This window comes from Danio aesculapii, chromosome 1, assembly GCF_903798145.1.
Source record: "Danio aesculapii chromosome 1, fDanAes4.1, whole genome shotgun sequence".
NCBI classification, from domain to species: Eukaryota; Metazoa; Chordata; class Actinopteri; order Cypriniformes; family Danionidae; genus Danio; species Danio aesculapii.
Genome location: NC_079435.1, coordinates 37,213,670 through 37,235,077, shown reverse-complemented (window position 1 = coordinate 37,235,077; position 21,408 = coordinate 37,213,670). Strand labels below are relative to the sequence as shown.

General features: G+C 37.3%; 2 protein-coding genes across 6 annotated transcripts in view; one reads left to right on the top strand and one right to left on the bottom strand.

Moving 5' to 3' along the window:
• slit2 (slit homolog 2 (Drosophila)) overlaps positions 1-21,408 on the top strand; it is a 140,510-nt gene that overhangs the window by 107,798 nt on the left and 11,304 nt on the right. For all 3 annotated transcript variants that reach the window (XM_056459749.1, XM_056459733.1, XM_056459741.1), the window contains 5 exons: positions 3,635-3,732; positions 8,073-8,212; positions 8,773-8,866; positions 20,890-21,027; positions 21,119-21,359. In XM_056459749.1, the coding sequence (XP_056315724.1) occupies positions 3,635-3,732; positions 8,073-8,212; positions 8,773-8,866; positions 20,890-21,027; positions 21,119-21,359 (711 nt within the window). The remainder of the gene's footprint in view (positions 1-3,634; positions 3,733-8,072; positions 8,213-8,772; positions 8,867-20,889; positions 21,028-21,118; positions 21,360-21,408) is intronic.
• On the bottom strand, positions 12,177-17,129 carry LOC130230633 (uncharacterized). 3 transcript variants are annotated; one of them, XR_008837966.1, is made up of 3 exons: positions 16,380-17,129; positions 15,931-16,320; positions 12,177-12,747 (listed from the first exon to the last, which is right to left on the bottom strand). XR_008837966.1 is itself a non-coding variant. In XM_056459760.1 (2 exons), the coding sequence occupies exons 1-2, from the start codon at positions 16,828-16,830 to the stop codon at positions 16,127-16,129; spliced, it is 645 nt and encodes a 214-aa protein (XP_056315735.1). In that variant the 5' UTR covers positions 16,831-17,129; the 3' UTR covers positions 15,189-16,126. The 3 variants fall into 3 exon arrangements, 1 of the variants encoding a protein (XP_056315735.1); XR_008837967.1 differs by having other exon boundaries at positions 12,177-12,739; XM_056459760.1 differs by lacking the exon at positions 12,177-12,747 and having other exon boundaries at positions 15,189-16,320.

Sequence of the window (21,408 nt, the reverse complement as noted above, 5' to 3'; positions counted from 1 at the left end):
TTTAATCAGGAAAGAACATCTTATTAGAAGTCTTGCTAAATTTTAGATCAGGACTTTTTCTTATAAAGGGCCAAAAACCAAACTTGATTGAGGCTAGTGGGCCGAAGGTAAATATAGTTGTCATTGGTAATTTCCTAATCTATTTTATAATGTTTAAAAATAACCAGAAAACATTGCTTTATATTAACTAATACAGTATTTTTTTTTTTTTACATTTTATAATGAACTTATTATAGTAAAAACAATCTCATTTATAACAGAATGGAGTTACACCAGTTTTTGCCTTGACAGTATTTACATTTTTAAAAATCTGATTAATTTACAACATTTAATTGAAGCATTTAATTTCATTTTGCTTTTTTTTTTGTATCTCAACAATAAAACAAAAGTCGTAAAAGGTTACTTCAAATTAGACATGATAAAAGGCATTCTCCCTAACCCTCTCCATCATGCTCACTCTCAGATGGGATCGTGGGCCAAATCAAAGGGTACAATGGACCAACTTTGGCCTGCGGGCCTTAATTAGGGCATCTGTGCTTTAGATACACAAGTTGCCTTGTTGCAGTTGTACTATAACTGTACCTGATGAGAGTGTGTTTGAAAAAGGCATGATATTACTTCCACCTAGCAGGCAGTAAAAAAAAAAAAAACTGAAATAAAATGAAATTCACTTTATTCAGGGGACATATTTGCAACACTTCCATGCAGCTATTTTGACTATCTAAGACCATGTCTTATATACTTGAATGGAGAAATCCTGAAATCTCATTGTCACTCTTAAAAAAGCAACAAAAATCAGCAACAAAATCTGACATGAACTCTTCCATAAAGATTTTTTTTATTGCTTAAATGTGACCAAAGCATGGAGTCAGCTTTTTATGTTAACCCTTATGTAGTGTTGGGATGTTTCATCTACTCTAAGGTGATTTTGTGTCTTAATTTGCCATAACCTTTTCTGTGTTTCTGCTAGCAGAATGATCTTTGGTGACAAATCTTATTTTGACACATATTTTGAGAAAATACTTTGAATACTTAAAAAAAAAAACTCACCAATACACTCTCAAATGTACTACATTCTTGTTATGTTAGGGATGAAAACATCCACTAAATTAAACTGCTGTAAAAATGTGTTAGATAATTTATTTATTTTTTTTTTTTGCAGAAATCTGTTAATCAACCTCAGTCCTGATCAGAACTACTAAACCGTTTAGAAAATTACAGTATTTTATATGTTTTTGATAAATTTTCATTTTTTCCTCCCTTATTTACTGTTGGGGGCTGTTTTTGCCCCATTGACTTTTGTTATAACCATAATTTTTTGATTACACAGCCATGACACCGTAAAATCATGCATGTTTGATTGTGGGTGGTTTTCCCTGTTGGGAAGAGGTAAAATTTGTCAGTTTTACTGTTGATCATCAGTTGGCACTATAAACCCTTTAGATAGACCTGTGCAAAAAAAGCTTAGTTTCTGGATTTTCTATAGAAAAGCAGCAAATTAAAGTGTGTGTATGTGTGTCTGTGAGTGTGTGAGAGGGATTGTTACGCACCTACCTTGATGTGTCTGATAAAATAAAAATATGCATCTCAGCTCTCAGAACTACATGGAGTAAACAAAAACAAAGACTGTGTATTTATGCACAATCAAATGTGGTTATAATGGAAGTAAATAGGGCAAAAACAGCCACCAACAGTAAATTAGAAACAAAATGAAAATCTAACAATGCATCAAAGCCAAAATCAGTGACATCATTTGTGAATTTGGCAATTAAAGAGTTAAAATCCTGTAATTTTAACAAATTAGTAGTTTTGATCTGGACTGAGGTTAAGTACAAAATTTATGCAAAAAAAAAAAAAACCAAAGTGTTAAGAATTTGAACAGTGCACAAGGGTTAAGGAGTCAGGACATTTTTGCTGGGAAAGCAGATGCTACATTTACTTTTTTCTATGACACATAAAACAAATGTTTGTATAATGTTCTCAGTATGTCATAATAAATTCAAAGAAACTATAGTATTAAACTATTAGTATTAGTATTATAGTATCTACACGCATGGATTCTGCAGTCTCAAATATACTTTAGAATCAAACTATCATATATTTACATTTCCTCATCTATCAACATCAACATTTGAAATGCAGAGCTTGTGCAAACACATCCATAGATGATTTCTTAACTGCTGCGTTTACATCGCTGTCATTTTGGCTGTTTGTTTATTTTATTATTGAGATGATAGAATGCAGCACATATTGTATTTGCATATTTATCTAAACACCGCTGAGAGTCAGCAGCATTTGGTTGTGAATATATCACTGCAGTGGTATTTCTAACTTCTTTTTATACTTATAACAGAATGAAAAAGAAATTTGCCATGAGTATATAAGGGCATTGAATCACACCCACACTTGTTATGTGCTTGAGCATTAAGTTGCTGCAGCCAATGTTAATAAGCATAGTTAGTGACGCTAATAACAAGTCTTTCTGAATATTACATGTAGCCCCTTTCAAAGCGTATAAATCAACCCGGTCCTGCTAATGCGAATGTGCAGTCTTAAAAACAGACCTCAGAAAACTAACTGTGTCTATGGTAACATCAGCTTCTGACGACAACTGCAGTGACGCAGTGATTTTACCAACTGACGTTTGGCTATTTTATTTAGAAGTCATGAATTATTCCACTATACTGTGCACCGCACTTTATTCCTTTCATAAGTCAAATGAGTGAATGGTCTTTATATATTTAAAGTCTCTGGGATGAGTCATGTCTAGTGAGCAGAGTGTCACAGAGATTGCACTTGCTAATAATGCTAGCAAGCTATCACCATAGTGAACACATAATAGTATTGCAAAAATAACTCTGAAAGCCTAAGCAACCGGATGGCAGACATGTTACACAAAACACAGAACACGGTAACTTTGAAGGGAAGTTTCTTTTGAGAATATATAAACCTAGCACTGTTAGCACTGTTGCCTCACAGCAAGAAGGTCACTGGTTCGAGTCCCAGCTGGGCCAGTTTGTGTTTCTGTGTGAAGTTTGCATGCTCTCCTCGTGTTGGCATAAATTTCCTACTGGTGCTCTGGTTTCCCTCACAGTCCAAACACATGTGCTATAGGTGAATTGAATAAACTAAATTGGCCGTAGTTTGTGAGTGTGTGTATGTAAATGTGAGAGTGTATGGGTGTTTTCCAGTACTGGGTTGCAGCTGGAAGGGCATTTGCTGTGTAAAACATATGCTCGATAAGTTGGCGGTTCATTCTGCTGTAGCGACCCTTGATAAATAAGGGACTAAGCCAAAGAAAATGAATGAAAATATAAACCTAGTCTTATCTTGAACCAAACGAACGTTAGCTCAGCATTTACTCTAGTGTGTTTCATCTGTTGAACACACAATAAGATATTTTAAAACATACCTTATGAAGGTAACCATTGACTTCCACAACAGGAAAAAAATACTATGGATTTCAATGGGTACCATCAACTAGCATTTTTCAAAATAACTTTTTTTTGTGTTGTACATAAGAAAGAAACTCAAATAAGGTAGGTTTTGAAGGAGTGAAGGCTGAATAAACATCTGTTTGTGAGGATAAGTGAGTATGAAGCAACTGTTTGTAATGTTGTGTTTGTTTATGCAGGGTCAAGACTGTGAGGAACCAATTCATGCATGCATCAGTAACCCCTGTCAGAATGGAGGAACCTGTCACCTGAAGGATGGAGAGGAAAACACTCACTGGTGAGAAAGAACTTGATCATCATCATTAAAGGTGCAGTGTGTAAGTTTGACATCCAGTGGTTGAACTAGGTATTCCATTCTTGGATAAAACAAATGCAAGTGCAGTTAGCCATATTGTCGACCAACAGGAGCGATTCTCGATTTAAAGTCTGATATAAACCGTGTTCTATATAAAAGCAGCAGCACGTGAAAGAAGGAATATTTTCCATATTAAAGGAGTTTTTGTTCTAACCAACACCTCGAATTTATAATAGAAAAGGCTTCTATTTCTTACAGGTGAACAACAGGATAATTGACAGCTCAGGTACACCACATTTATTCAGTGTTAAAGTGAAAAAGTTAAATGATAAATGATATTCAGTGTTAAAGCTCCTATATTGCAATAAATTAGGTCATATTTTGGTTTTAGGGGTCTCCAACAACATGCTGATATGCGTGCAAGGTCAAAAAACACTTTCATTGTCTTATAATATGCATTTATTTTGAACTAATTATCCCAGCGACTCCCATATGAATTGTTTAGCGTTTCATTTTTTCTTAAACCTCTTCTTAGTGCGAAGTTAAACTGCGCTGATTGGCCCAATGGCCCAGTCTATTGCGATTGGTCAACTGCATTCAGCATGAGACAGAGAGAAATGCCCAACACGGCTAAAGTATGAAGTAGCAGAAAGTATGTGAGAGCCCAATGCAGGAATGCAATAAAGCAATGCAGTAAACACCAGCATATTACTCTATTCTTAAACCTAACCCCAAGTAATAACAATGACACACATTCAGTATTAATGCACACAGTGGCAAAAGTTGAACTGTTTTGAAAATTGACCACTCTGCCCGTGTAAACAGCTGATGGTGGACATAACAAAGGCAAAGAGCAGATGATTGCGTTTTTAAAAACGCATTTAAATTGGTAAAGGAAGAAGCACGCGTCACGTTTTTAACGTAGTTTTGGACGCGATATGTGAATAGCCCTGAGAGATACAGTACAAGCACTGATCTATAATAGATACATGATTACAAGCAGCGTGGGGCGATTACAACTTATAACACACAATTAAACACATATTTTGCAAACTACACAAAACGAGGCAACAATTTTAATTACATTTACATGTTATGATCCGGAGGAAGAAGATACTGGTCCATTTGAACTGTAAAAGTTACTGACAAAGTCCCTGTCAAAGTCTGACAAAGATCCATAGTCTCTGCTGCTGATATGTCACGTCAACGTCAATACGGTCAAACAAAAGATCAGAACCAAACTCAATTCTATTATTCGACTCTGAGTCAACTATTTTGCTAAAGAATCAATAGTTTTAAACAAGGTGCACTTTGCGATTTAAACCTCAGCTGGATGTTTTCATTCACGTAGAGCTGTGTTACACATTGCATGGAAGGTCATTTTCAAAAACTCATAAAAGGGGTTCTTTAAATGCTAATGATGTGAGTTTGAATGTCATTTTACAGGACATTTATTGTCATAATACTGAAAGCAGCTGCAGATAGTTCAGATCTTGAAAATAAAATAGACCGTTGGAAATGAACTTTAGATCTTTAGACTCTAAACCAATCAGTGATTAATTAAAAATAGGTTTAATATGTATTAATTAGATTATAAAGCTTACCATTTCATGAGTGAGTGCATATTCTGTGCTTCTGAATGGCTGTATTTAAATTTCTGTTGTGCTGTGCCTAGTGCAAACAACCAAATTGCTTATAACTGCAAATCTTGTTACAGTGTTGTTAGGACACATGGTTACAATGTGACCTTCTCACCTACGATTAATAAAAATAATATTTATATAATATGTTAATAATAACCTCATGTGGAACTCTGAATCTGCATCTCATTTCGGAGTCTGCTACTGTCCACCGGAGGTTGCATTTCGATTACAGGCGCATGCTTTGACAGCCATTCTGAATGAATGAATGAAATACTCAGTTTTCCACCAAGGCAACCCAGGGTGCTGAAATATAATTGGTTAATCTGGCAGTGGATGGGTTAAAAGAACCAAAACAAAGACATCATTCATCATGCATTGTTTTTCAGAAAAGAAAGAATGTTCACTTGGCATTGTTTCTTAAATACATATTATATTTTTAGCTTTAGAAGAGTCGAAAACTTACATACAGCACCTTTAATCACTGAACTCTATCAAAATATAAATGACTTTTATATGAGACTGATAAAAAGATATTATGCTATTCAGGCTCTGCTGAATGTGGCTTTCATTTAAAACATTGTGTATGCGTGTGTGTGTGTGTGTGTGTGTCCCTGCTGCTTCTGTAATAAATATACTTTATGGACAAAGTGTGTCTAATCTGTCTTAATCAGACTGAAGTGTCTGAAACTGATCTGAGCTCACTCATGCACTTAATCAACCAATCAAGGACTTTTCTGTGTGTGTGTGTGTGTGTGTGTGTGTGTGTGTGTGTGTGTGTGTGTGTGTGTGTGTGTGTGTGTGTGTGTGTGTGTGTGTGTGTGTGTGTGTGTGTGTGTGTGTGGTGAGCTCAGGTTCAGCTGCAGTCATATACTGATCAATGCTAATGAATTCTTTGTGCTGGTGAATAAGAAGAGTTTCATTTGAGAACTTCTGCTTAACATGTTGATTAGGCCCTGTAATGTAATACACTCACAGACACGCACGCACACAGCATATAATTCTTTTCAGTTTAATATGCAGAGACAACCGTAAGTAAGTCATTCATAGATCAATTTTCCAAAGAGCAAAAGCATGAATTTGTACCCTGATAAGGTATCGGAAAATGTTATTATGTTCAGTGTGAAACATCATAAATAATAAATGTAAGATTAAACTGTTTTATTAGGGGTCCTCTCTAAGGCAAGGATCAATATTACTAAAAATCTAACTTCAAATGCACTCAAACATACAGTATTGTGCTGTAAAATATTCATTTAAAACCATTAAGATTCATCTAATGCTTTTCACTCAGACGTAAACCACTCACAACAAATCTCAATAAATACATTCCTCAATAGCAAAATATAATCACAACATGAACCACAGCCTGGAAGAAAAAGAAAAAAACAAGGTTCATGCTGATCTGCCAAATGTTTAAAGAAAAGTACATGAAATCCTAGGAACTTTAAACTTAAAAAAGGGTCCAAGGGCTGATAAAACATATCCATTTTCCCTTTTGACCAGTAAGTAATACTGGTCACACCAGTGAGGGGAAATTAATTATTACTTTGCCCCTCCGGCCCTGCTGGCTGTTGATTAGTATCCATTTGAGAAAACTATTCTAATGGCAGCACAAGTAAGGACCCAGAACCCATTTTGTGTGTGTGTGTCCCTGTCAAAGTCTGACAAAGTCCCATAGTCTCTGCTGCTCCTTCAATAGCAAACGGCCGACGAATCCCACGTTGCAGCGTACTGTAGGTAATCAATCATTAGAAAAATGACAGGAACAAACTTTGTGTGCTTAAAAGACATTTCATATACATCCAAGCATAGATGTATTGGCTAAAACCCTCCAAACGAGGCTAAATTTGAGCTGTTATTGGAAATCTAAAAGATGTCTAACAATAGTCTAAAACAGAATTAGACATTAATGAATAAATACGCATGGGAAGTCTACATGATGAGCAGAGTTGTGTTAGTTACTAAAAACTAAAAAATAGTTACAGTTACTAGTTACTTCATTTAAAAACTCAATTACTTTATCGAGTACTTACACCAAAAAGTAATGCGTTACTGTTAAAAGTAATTTTTGAGTTACTTTTCCAAAGAACATTTTTAATGCTCCCATTAATGCCCTTATAACATCACTTCAGTGCTGCATGGAGAATGCACTGTTTATCAGCTTCGCAGTTTTACCTCATTTGCATCTTCACAACTAAAATACAAGACAGAGTGTTTTCCAGTACTGGGTTGCAGCTGGAAGGGCATCCCCTGTGTAAAACCTATGCTCGATAAATTGGCGGTTTATTCCACTGTGGCGACCCCAGATTGATAAAGGGACTAAGCCGAAAAGAAAATGAATGAATGATGGAAAAAATAAATAAACCACAGCATTTTTCTGAGCTAAACAGCACTATTAATTTTAAATAACGTGTTCTGATATATAACAGAAATGTGTCACTGTGTCTGCTAAAGTAATCAGTTTTGTTATACAGATAATGACCAATCTTTCTTTGGACTATTGTATAATACTGTAGGTGTTCACTGAATTCTGATTACTAGTTGATAATGGTGATCAAGGGCACCACAGTTTCTAGAACACTGCACTGTTAGACGCATTAATGAAATATCAAAGCAAATAATTACAGCTCAGTTTAAAACAACAAGAAAATTTAAAAGCTTTCCTGTGTGTATGTTCAGGTGTGTGTGTCCAGAAGGATTTGAGGGTGATGAATGTGAGATAAACATTGACGACTGTGAAGATAATGACTGTGAGAATAACTCTACGTGCGTGGACGGTATCAACAACTACACCTGTCTCTGCTCACCTGAATACACAGGTAAATCTCTCTCACACACAACGCAGACACACGCACGCAAACACACACAGTCACGTGCCAAATGCTCTGTGTTCTCTGTGCTTGATTTAAATGTGTTGCTAACATGCTTGAGCTAACATGTCAAACGCATCCTCTGTATTTCTTTGTTTCCTTTTCTTGCTTCTTGTTTCTCTTTTGCTACCAGCCGCTAATAATAATGAAGTGGAGAAAGGTTAGTTTTCTCTTTCATGCTCCCATTGTCTGTCTTTTCCCTCTGCTGTTTCTGGCTAGTGCTTCCTCTGTGCTTGCTGAAGTATGAAATGCACACATACATTGATGTTTACCTTACTCCTCGACTGTAAATAGAGCAGTATTGAATTGTTGTTCTCTAGAGCATTGGTATTTTGTCATCTCCCCTCTGTAAGCTGATTAATCAGAAACGACCCACGCAAACACACACACGCCTACTGGTTTAATAAAATTCAACTCATGTTTTTGTACAATAAACACTACTTTGACCATTCATTTGCCTTCCTCTCTTTCTGTCTGTTTTTAATGTACGTGTGTGTGTTTGTGTGCAGGGGAGCTGTGTGAAGATAAGCTGGATTTCTGCGCTTCAGAGCTCAACCTGTGTCAGCACGACTCCAAATGTATTCTGACTGCTAAAGGCTTCATGTAAGTGACTAAAATCTCCGCTACATGTATTGTAAACTCAAAATAAATTCACAGTATTTACTGACCATCTGAAACATACTAGCAGGATCACTCAGGTACACCGCTTGCAAAGTTCAGAGTATCAAATCTGTTAAACATGTGCAGTTCTGTTTAAGGCACATAATAATTAATAGGGTAGATAGGTAGACTATCCATAAAATGTCAGAATTTGTAGACACACATATGAGTGTATGTTAAATACAGGGTTCCCATGTATGGTTTCTAAAGGTATTATATGATACTGAAGGCTGGAGTAAAAGCCACTCAAATTTCAGCACCGCAATCAAAAGGGTTAATTCTATTCTATTCTAAAATATAAATATTTTAATAATAAAGTATAATAATAATTCACATTTTTTACAGTTTTGTATTGGATGTTTGATCCAATAAAGCATACAAAAGCCCTGATATAATTTAATCAAAGAAGGTCAAATATGATTAATGGCACATCAGAGAGCCGTGGCAGAAGTGAAGCTGTAAGAGAGTGAAAGAGATGCTGACGCTGTATTTTAAACATATTTATAGTGTAATACTGGAAGTGCACACTCTGATTGCAGTGGAAAGTGGATGCGGTCAAAACGTTTTACATTTACCACAGTATTTAATGTCGTCCACTTGTGATCTCACGGTGTCAGGTGTAAACAAAGTCTGCATTTACATTGTTGTATTTTGTGCTACCTAAAGCAAAGAAAGATTTTTCCAGGCTTTAGAGTCCAAAATTCTTACATAAATGGTAGTGCTTAATGTCATATTTTGGATCTGTCAGACTAGTTTCATGACAAATTCAGGATCCTCCAATGACGGCAGTGCATTAGTGCTGAATAGACATTAACACTCCTATGTAAATATGCCTTTAAATGAGACATTTAAACCCTTCCCTATAAAACCCTCTGTATGCTCTGCAGTCACTCCAGTCGGTTGGATCTAAACCCATTTTGGATATATATTCATAACTTTCTCTCTCATCTCAGCTTTTATTTCTTTCCTATTTCAACAGACCAAAAAACCCCAAAAAGAAACAGACCAAAAAGCTATGTTAGAAACTATCAGGTGCATGTGTGTGTGTGTGTGTGTTTCCTTCTCTGCTGAAGTGTGTGTGAGCAGCAGGCCACATAAGTTCATTTGTGTGTTTTTATGCCCATTGCTGCAAATGTTAACACAACAGTGGATCGGTGTGGAATTCAGCTGGAGTCTCTGAGGTTGAGCTCTGTGTTTGTGCTCTGATATTCAATTACAGCTCTCCCATTGGCTTTACTATAAAACTAAGTTGGAGGGGGGTGTTTTAAAGATGACATGATGCGATACGATAGAATGATGAATGTGTTTATGTTACGCTGTAGTGTGTGTGTAAAATCTTGAAAACAAAGTTCATATTTAATGGTTTATGCAAGTAAAACTTTTGTAATTAGAGCCACATATTATATATAATGTATTTTAAAAAAAAAATGATGAGCTCAAGCTCAAATTAAACAGACGATGGCAGATTCAGGTCCACATTGGGACTTCAGACCTAGTTACATGAATGTAATTCAATAAATATACACACAGTTGAAGTCAGAATTATTCGCCTCCCTGAATTATTAAAAATAAATAAATAAATAGCTTAAAGGGGCTAATATGTTTGACCTTAAAATGATTCATAAAAAATTAAAAACTGCTTTTATTCTAGCCAAAATAAAAAAATAAGACTTTCTCCAGAAGAAAAAAACGTTATTAGACATACTGTGAAAATTTCCTTGCTCTGTTAAACATCATTTGGGAAAGATTTTAAAAAGAAAAAAAAATCAAAGGGGGGCTAAGCATTCTGACTTTAACTGTATGTACATATGTGGGTGTCAACGTGGTGCAGTGGGTAGCATGAACACCTCACAGCAAGAAGGTCACTGGTTCAAGCCCCGGCTGGGTCAGTTGGCATTTCTGTGTGGAGTTAGCATGTTCTCCCTGTGTTCGCATCCAAAGACATGTGGTATAGGTGAACTATATAAGCTAAAATTGGCCGTAGTGTATGTGTGCGAATGCAAGAGTGTATGGGTGTTTCCCAGTGTTGGGTTGCAGCTGGAAGGGCATCCGCTGTGTAAAGAACATATACTGGATAAGTTGGCGGTTCATTCCGCTGTGGCGACCCATGATTAAAAAAGGGACTAAGCCAAAAAGAAAATGAATGAATGAGTGAATGTTCTGTACATATGTGTGTATTTTCATAAGACATGATAAACTATACACTCATGATACACTCTATACATATACACAAACAATACACTCTATACATTTTCACACAAATTATAGACTCTATACATATGGACACGATACACTCTATACGTATACTGTACACACAGTCTATACAAATGCACACATGATACACTCTACACATATACACACATTCTATACATACAGTATACACACATACACTCTATACTTATACACTCATGATACACACATGATATATGATGATATACACACATGGTACATTCCATACATATACAAAAATGATACACCCTATACATATTCACACATGATATACTCCATACATACACTCACGATACACCCTATACATATACACACATGATGCAATCATGATACACTCTATATATATATACAGATTATACTCACATGATATACTCTATACATATACACACATGATGCAATCAAAATACACTCCATACTTATGACACATTATACATTCTATACATATACACAAACGATACACTCTATACATATGCACACATGATACATATACACACACTCTATACGTATACTGTACGCACAGTCTATACAAATGCACACATGATACACTCTATGCATATACACAAACTACAGTCTATACATTTACACACAATACACTCTATACTGTACATATACAAACATGATACAATCAATACATATTCACACACAAATGATACACATGATAAACATATGCACACATGATACACTTTCTATATATACACACTCATGATACACTCCATACTTATGCACACATGATACACTCTATACATATGCACACAAAAACTCTATACATATAAACTCATGATACACATACACAATGCACTCCATACTTATGCACACATTATACATGCTATACATATACACACAATACACTCTATACATATACACGCATGAGACACCATATACATATACACACATAATACACTCTTGTCAGGGTCTGGTATAGAACCAGGTCTCTGGCGTGAGAGGTGAGTCACGTAAGCACTGAGATACTGGAAGTTGATGAACCCAAATGACGAAAACGATGAACATACTGTTCAATTCAATTCAATTCAATTCACCTTTATTTGTATAGCGCTTATACAATGTAGATTGTGTCAAAGCAGCTTCACATAAAAGGTCACAGTAAATAGGAACAGTGTAGTTCAGTTTGTAGTGTTTAAGTTCAGTTCAGTTTAGCTCAGTTCAGTGTGGTTTAATAATCACTACTGAGAGTCCAAACACTGAAGAGCAAATCCAACGATGTGCGGCTCTACAGATCCTGAACCATGCAAGCCAGTGGCGACAGCGGAGAGGGAAAAAAAACTTCACTAAAGGCGGAAGTGAAGAAAAAAAAAACCTTGAGAGAAACCAGGCTCAGTTGGGCACGACCATTTTAATTTCTCCGCTGGCCAAACGTCTTGTGCAGAGCTGCAGTCTCAGTGGCGGAGGCTGGAAGCTGGCCTCAGCGAAGACTCGTCTGTCTCTGGAGCGTCATAGGAAACAGTCTCATGTTCTCCACTCTTCCATGACCATCGCAGTAGTTGTTCAGGATTCGGCCAGGTCCAGGATATGGAAACCTTGGGATCATCTCGTCGTTGGTCTTGGATCGAATCAGTGACTCTGCATAGTCTGAGGGCCTCGGGAAGAGTATCCCCAGGTGGAAATGGAGAATAAAGAAAATAATTAGCGTAGCTGATGTTCACAGTGTATATCAGCAAGATGCATAACCTGTGTGGAAGCCCCCTAAGTGGTGCACTAAGTGTATGCTTTACTGAACAGATAGGTCTTTAATCTAGTTTTGAATTGGGAGAGTGTGTCTGAGCCTCGGACGTTATCAGGAAGGCTATTCCAGAGTTTAGGAGCTATAAATGAGAAGGCTCGACCTCCTTTACTCGACTTTGCTATTCGAGGTACTACCAGAAGTCCTGAGTTTTGAGATCTTAAAGAGCGAGTTGGATTGTAGCGAGACAGAAGATTGGTTAGATAAGCAGGAGCTAGATTATTTAGAGCTTTATATGTAAGAAGCAATATTTTAAATTCAATACGAAACTTAACAGGCAGCCAGTGTAAGGAGGATAAAATTGGGGTGATGTGATCAAATTTTCTAGACCTGGTTAGAACTCTGGCAGCTGCATTTTGTACTAATTGAAGTTTGTTAATAGAGGATGCTGGGCAGCCAGCAAACAGAGCATTACAGTAGTCCAGCCTAGAAGTCATAAAAGCATGGACTAGCTTTTCTGCATCTGAGATGGATAGCATACTTCGTAACTTAGCTATATTTCTCAGATGAAAGAAAGCAGTTTTTGTGACATGGGAAATATGATTTTTAAAAGTTAAATTGCTGTCTAATATGACACCCAGATCTTTTATAGTAGAACTAACGCTAACTTTGTATCCCTCTAATTGTAGATCGAGTTGTGAGATCTGCTGTGTACAGGATTTAGGCCCAATAAGTAATAATTCTGTTTTGTCTGAGTTTAAGAGAAGATAATTGTTGGTCATCCAGTCTTTAACATCTTTAATACACTCAGTTAGCTTGGACAGATTAGACGTCTCGTCAGGTTTAGTTGAAATATATAATTGAGTATCATCTGCATAGCAGTGAAAGCTGATCCCATGTCTTCTAATAATGTCTCCCAGGGGTAGCATGTATATTGTAAACAGTAAAGGGCCTAAAACTGATCCTTGAGGCACCCCGTATTTTACTGGGCTGATTTGTGAAGGCTGTCCATTTATATTTACAAACTGGTAACGGTCAGATAAGTATGACTTAAACCATTGTAGGGCATGTCCTTGGACACCTGTAGACTTTAAGCGATTAATAAGGATACCATGGTCAATGGTGTCAAATGCCGCACTAAGATCGAGTAGAACTAATAGCGAGATGCACCCTTGGTCAGCAGCTAAGAGTAAATCGTTGGTTATTTTCACTAATGCAGTTTCTGTACTGTGATGAGCTCTGAAACCTGACTGAAACACTTCAAAAACATTGTTGGTCTGCAGAAAGGAGCATAATTGAGCAGAAACAACTTTTTCTAGTATTTTAGATATAAATGGAAGGTTTGAAATAGGCCTATAATTAGCTAAGTTGCTGGGTTCCAGTTGTGGTTTCTTAATAATAGGTTTAATAACAGCTAACTTGTAGGGATTTGGAACATGGCCTAAAGATAAAGAAGAGTTGATAATGTTAAGAAGAGGTTCTCCTATAACAGGTAGCAATTCTTTCAGTAACTTTGTTGGAATTGGGTCCAATATACACGTAGCTGATTTAGAGCTATTTATAATTTTGTCTAGCTCTTCCTGTTGTATGATTTTAAAGCACTGTAGGTTATTTAGATTCAGAGGCGTGTTTACTGGATCTGAAGTATAAGGCGGTGCAGAAAGTTTAATATCTCCTATTTTCTGTCTAAAGCCTTCTATTTTATCACTGAAAAAATTCATGAAGTCATCACTACTAATTTGCGGTGGAACGTTTTGTTCCAAAGATGACCGATTATTTGTTAATTTAGCGATGGTGTTAAATAAGAATCTAGGATTGTTTTGATTATTTTCTATCAGTTTGCGGAGGTGCTCAGCCCTGGCAGATTTTAAAGCCCTCCTATAGCTGGACATACTGTCTTTGTATGCAATTCTAAAGACTTCTAAATTAGTTTTTTTCCATTTACGTTCCAGGGCACGGGTTGCTGTTTTGAGAGCGCGGGTATGACTATTATACCACGGTGTAGTTTTATTCTCTCTAGTCTTTTTTAGTTTGATGGGTGCCACAGTATTTAAAGTGCTAGTAAAGATGGCATCCATACTGCTGGTTACTACATCAAGGTCATTTGCGTTTGCGGGTGCATTTCGAAGTAGAGAAAGATCAGGTAAGTTATTTATAAATTCATCTTTAGTGGATGGAACAATAGTTCTACTAGGACGATATATCGGAGCGGATCTGCTAATTTCAGGTAAACACAGCTTATATAGTAAGAGGTAGTGGTCTGTAATATCATCACTTTGTGGTATAATGTCTACATCAGTGACCTCAATTCCATAAGACAGAATTAGATCTAGTGTATGCTTTAGGCGATGAGTTGGACCAATAACATTTTGCTTTATTCCTAGTGAGACCAGCAAGTCCGTAAACGCGAGCCCTAACGTGTCGTTAGCGTCATCTATGTGGATGTTAAAGTCTCCTACAATTAGTATTTTATCAGTTTTAACTAGTAAGTCAGAGATAAAATCAGAAAACTCTTTTAGAAAATTGACATAGGGTCCTGGAGGTCTATATATGGTGATTAGAGCGAGAGATAACATAGGTTTTGCATAGTGTTTGGAAGGACAACATTAAGCGCTAGTACTTCAAAGGAGCTAAACATAAGTCCGTTTCTCTGATTAACATTAAGAATATCACTAAAGATTGACGCAACTCCACCACCACGACCAGTTTGACGAGCCTCATGTTTATATAAGAATCCTGGAGGAGTTGCCTCATTTAAACTAATATAGTCATTTTGTTTCAGCCAGGTTTCAGTGAGACAGAGTGCATTAAGATTGTTATCTGTTATTATTTCATTTATGATAAGTGCTTTAGGTGCTAGTGACCTGATGTTTAGGAGACCAAGCTTCATGAAATTTGTATTTTCACTTTTTCGTGTTTTTTCTGGTTTAATTCTTAATAGATTATTTTTGGAGCACACAGTACGTTTGTTTCTTGATCTAATAATACGAGGAACAGACACAGTCTCTATGTGGTTAGTTAGGTATGCATTACTGTTATTTTTGTGGGACGAATAGGAGTCTGTGTGGCTAATTTGTGAGTTTTGTGAATTTTTACTTACTAGTCAGATAGAGCGAAGTATTCTGGTGATGTTGTCCGACAGGAGTTCAGCTCCAGCTCGACTGGGGTGCAGCCCGTCAGCGCGGAAAAGCCTAGGACGCTCCCAGAAAAGATTCCAGTTATTGGCAAAGAGCAATTTCTGTTCTTCACACCATGTTAATAGCCATTCATTCAGAGCAAAAAGTCTACTGAACCTTTCATTTCCTCGGCGGTAGGTAGGAAGCGGTCCAGAAACGATGATCTGCGTGGCGGGCGAAGTGCGTCAAAACGTCTCGATCAGGCTCCTGAAGTCCTTCTTCAGGATCTCCGTCTGCCGGAGCCCGGTGTCGTTCGTCCCCACGTGGAGGACGGCGGCACCGAGGCTCTCGGCAGCGCTCAGGATAGTAGGTATCTGTGCAGAAATATTCTTAACTCGGGCACCAGGGAAGCAGAAAGTGCGTACTTTGTTACCTTTGGAGGAAGTGGAGCGGACGTGGCGGACGATTGAGTCGCCAATGATGGCAACATCGCGACCCGTCTCGCGGAGAGGGGCGAAGCGGTTCTCCGTGGGGATCTCGAACACCGGAGGAGGAGACGTTCTGCCCCGGGACCTGGCAAGCACCTTACGCGGTTGCACCCAGGGGCCGTGGTAGCCGGGAGTCGGCGTGAACGACGCCTGGGTGCACCGCGTCCTCGGTGCGCTGGGCCTGGACAGAGAAACACGCGGGGTTGAAGAAACTGGGAGATTGTCGTTGTATCGGACACTTACCTCAGACGAGCGAGTACGGGTTAAGAGCAGAGCCCTGATGCCCTCTCGCTTCGTCTCCAGCGAGCGAATCTGGGACTCCACCGCTTCCAGCTCCAGCTCCAGCGCCTCCATCGATGCCTCTCCTGCACTCAAGGACAGACACGCAAGCGACATTGTACAAGGTGAAGAGCAAAGCCAGAAAGTGAGAAAATAAATGTGTGAAAGGGGTTGGTAGCTTTAGCTGACCAGCGGTGCTAGCAGGCTAAAGCTACAAACACCAAGCGGATGCTCGAGAAACAGAACGTTTAAAAGTAGATTTGTTTGTATGAGTGTGTTAGGGGATTGTTCACCCCAAGTAGGAGAGATAAATATTTAGTGAATGAGGAAGTATTTTAAGATAAAAATGTAAATTGCGAATCTAAACTCCAAACAAACGCAGCGAACTCCAAACAAACGCAGCGAAGCAGTGACGTGACTGTATACACACATAATACACAAACACATATGATACACTCTGTACATATACACACATGATACACTTTATACATATACAGATTATACTCACATTATACACTCTATACATATACACATGATACACGCTGTACATATACACACACAAATGATACACTCTATACATATGCACACATGATACACTCTATATGTATATACACACAATAAACTCTTTATATGTGCACAGATGATACACTCTATACATATACACACATACACTCTATACATATACACTCATGATACACTCCCTTCTTCAGCACACATTATACATTCCATACATATACACACATGATGCACTCCATACATATAGACACATGATACGCTCCTGTCAGGGTCTGGTATAGAACCCGGGTCTCTGGCATGAGAGGTGAGTCACATAACCACTAAGCTACTGGAAGGTGATGAACTCTATACGTATACACCCTATACATATACACCCTATACATATACACACATGATACACTCTATACATATACAGATTATACTCACATGATACACTCTAAACGTAAACAGACATGATACACTCTATACATATATACACGATAAATTTAATACATATACACACTTGATACACTCCATACATATTGGATACACTCTATACATATAAACACATGATACACTCTATACTGTACATATACAAACATGATACATTCATTACATACACACACATAATACACTCCATACCTATGCAATACACTCTATACATATACACACATTCAACACATATACACACATGATACACTCTATACATATACAGATTATACTCACATGATAACCGCTATACATATAAACTTTATACATTTACACACACAAATGATATAATCCATACATATGCACACATGATACACTCTATACATATACAGATTATACTCACATGATACACTCTATACATATACACAAATGATACACTCCATACAAATACGATATACCCTATACATATACACACGATACAATCATGATACACTCTATACATATACAGATTATACTCACATGATACACGCTATACATATAAACACATGATACACTCTATACATATACACACATGAAACATTTAATACATATACACAAATGATACACTCCATACATTTGCGATCCACTCTATACATATACACACAAGATAGACTCTATACATATACACAAGATAAATTCAATACATATACACACATGATACGTGCTATACTGTACATATACATACGTGATACAATCATGATACACTCTATACATATACAGATTATACTCACATGATGCGTGCTATACATATACACACATAATACACTCTATACATATACACACACAAATGATACACTCCATATATATGCACACATGATACACTCTATACATATACAGATTTTACTCACATGATAAACTATATATATATATATATATATATATATATATATATACACACACACAGACTATACTCACACAATACACTCTGTACAAATACACACATGATACATTCAATACATATCCACATTTGATACACTCCATGCATATACAATACATATACACACATATACACACACAATACACTCTATACTTATACAGATTATACTCAAATGATACACTCCATACATATGCACACATGATACACACACACACTCTCTCTCTCTCTCTCTCTCTCTCTCTCTCTCTCTCTCTCTCTCTCTCTCTCTCTCTCTATATATATATATATATATATATATATAACCTACTGTACAAGTAAGTCCAAATCAATAACAGAGGTCTTGTGAACATTATTTACAATTTTATTAGCTTTAATCCAAAGCCTGGTCAAACAGATATCAGCACGTGTGCAAATTCCGGTCACTTTTAATGATGGAAGCACAAAGGCAGTTGGATGTTTGGACGGGAGGTCAGGTGATGCAGTTTGTGAATAGATATTGGTGATTGTGCTCTCATCATCAAAAGCAACAAAATAAGAGTAAATTACGCAAGTGTAAAACCCTGGTGAAAAACAGACCTATCAGAACACAATACAGACTGTGTTGACACAGAGAAATGAATAATAATGAATCAATAAACACAGACTGCTGAGTATAAGTTTGCACTTAGTATAAAATGCACATTAAATAATGTCATATAACTCAGCTCTTACTCTCAGTTATGTGAAGTGGAAGAACAGCAGTACTCTTTATTAAATGTCATCTGTTTACGCAGAGGTTGATATCAATCCCTGGCTGATTTAAATTTTAGCATCAAAAACAACACAATACATCTCTGTCTGTCTCATTGGTTGAGTTTAATTATCATTTAGCCTATATTATCCACAACACAAATTAGGAGCAAAATAGGTGACAGGTGATAGGTTTATATTAGCTCACCCACTCCATGTAGGTAAAATAAACCTCCACAACTCATGTTAAAAAGATTTAACAAGGCATCTACTACATTTGTTAAAATATTTTATTTTCAAATGATGTATTATTATTTTGCACATGTTTATTTCATAGTACATCATGCTGTGTATGTGTGTAGTGGGAGAGGGCACTGAGAACTGCAGAGCTCATTAAAGGGCACCTATGGTGAAACATCTACTTTTCAAGCTGTTTGGACAGACATATGTGTAGACATAGTGTATAGACCGTCATATTGGGGTTATATAAACACACCCAGTCTTTTTTTTTAACAACAGAAAACCAATTGGTGGACCAATTGGAGTGGTTTTGAGACTGACCGCAACTTGACATAGGAGTGCGGTCCCTCCGCCCATGAATTGATTGACAGCTGCGTATTAACATGTCTTTTTAGTAATGCGTATAATCATATCAACAAGACAGGACGTGCGCAAAGCAAACAGGAATAAAAGATCTGTTCAGTTCGCTAGGATCATCAATCATCATCAAATGTGATTAAGACTGAGTTTTACAAGTTTAAAATGTTTTAAAATGGTGCATGTGTGTAATAAATTACAGCGATTTACTTCAGCTTTACTTCATCACCACAGCCAGTGTCAAAACAATTATAAAAGAAGACGCTTCAATCCCGGTTTGTGGACATTAAATCAGGTTTATTTGTACATTAACATAACAGATATCCGTACAGCAGTGGATATTAGCCTGTATCTTGTATGCGTGCAAAAAGAGCGCAAAGCTAAACGTGTGCACTGTGAGTGTGTGCGTGTGAACTTTGTAACGACATTGTGTGTGACTCATCATTGCAACTCTACAACAAATGCATCAAATACTTATTGGTAAAGTTCTTACTGTAGTATTTCTCACAAACGTAACGTGAGATCTGCTTCCTTCGTGTCTGTCTGTTGTCTGAAGCAGCCGAGGAAGGAGATTAAGATACACTGACAGGCACGTGGAACTGGTGGGCAAGAAGGACTAGCCTTAAAGGCACAGTTCACAAAAACCACTACCTGATGCTTAGAGCTTTAAAATAGAAACTTGTGAAAGGTATAATAAATAATCTGATGGGTGTTTTCAGCTGAAACTTTACAGACACAAAAGACTTATGTTAAATCTGGGAAAATGGGCAACCTAGGTGCCCTTTATATATATTACGATATATTATATATATCTACTATGTAGATATCAGAGACCAGCTTAACTTGAATCGATGCAGTATACGGCACCTTGAAATAAAAAAAGAAGAACCATCAGCACAACAAACAACTCTGCGCTTGTCAAGCAGTTTCAGTAATTATGTTAATGATGTTATCTGGGTTACAGAAGGTTTTAAATGTTAAATGTGTTGGTCTGTGTGTATGTTTTGTAGGTGTGAATGCACTCCAGGTTATAACGGTGAGCACTGTGAGGTGGATTTTGATGATTGTGAAGATAATAAGTGTAAAAACGGGGCACAGTGTATTGATGCTGTGAACGGCTACACGTGTGTGTGTCCAGAAGGCTACAGGTAAGCACAAACACACAACAGTCATCAGGCACAGATGATTAAACTTCACCATATGAAATGCGTGTCTCACTGTCTGTGTGTATGCATGCAGTGGGTTGTTCTGCGAGTTTTCTCCCCCAATGGTCCTGCCGAGAACGAGTCCATGCGATCATTATGACTGTGCCAACGGTGCGCAGTGTGTTGTGAAGGACACGGACCCCGTGTGTCAGTGTCTGCCAGGTTACGAGGGTGTACACTGTGAAAGACTGGTCAGCGTCAACTTCATCAACAGAGAATCCTTCCTGCAGATCCCCTCCAACCTCATTACAGAACAAGCCAATATATCTCTGCAGGTAGATGCACTGAACATTTAGGTATGAGTGAAAGAGAGAGATCGTGCAT

Excerpts from the sequence above, each read along its gene's own strand:
- LOC130230633 (XM_056459760.1), bottom strand. The coding sequence starts at position 16,830 with ATGTCGCTTGCGTGTCTGTCCTTGAGTGCAGGAGAGGCATCGATGGAG. Across the intron at positions 16,321-16,379 it reads CCGCTCCACTTCCTCCAAAG|ATACCTACTATCCTGAGCGC; the intron begins GTAACAAAGTAC and ends ATTTCTGCACAG.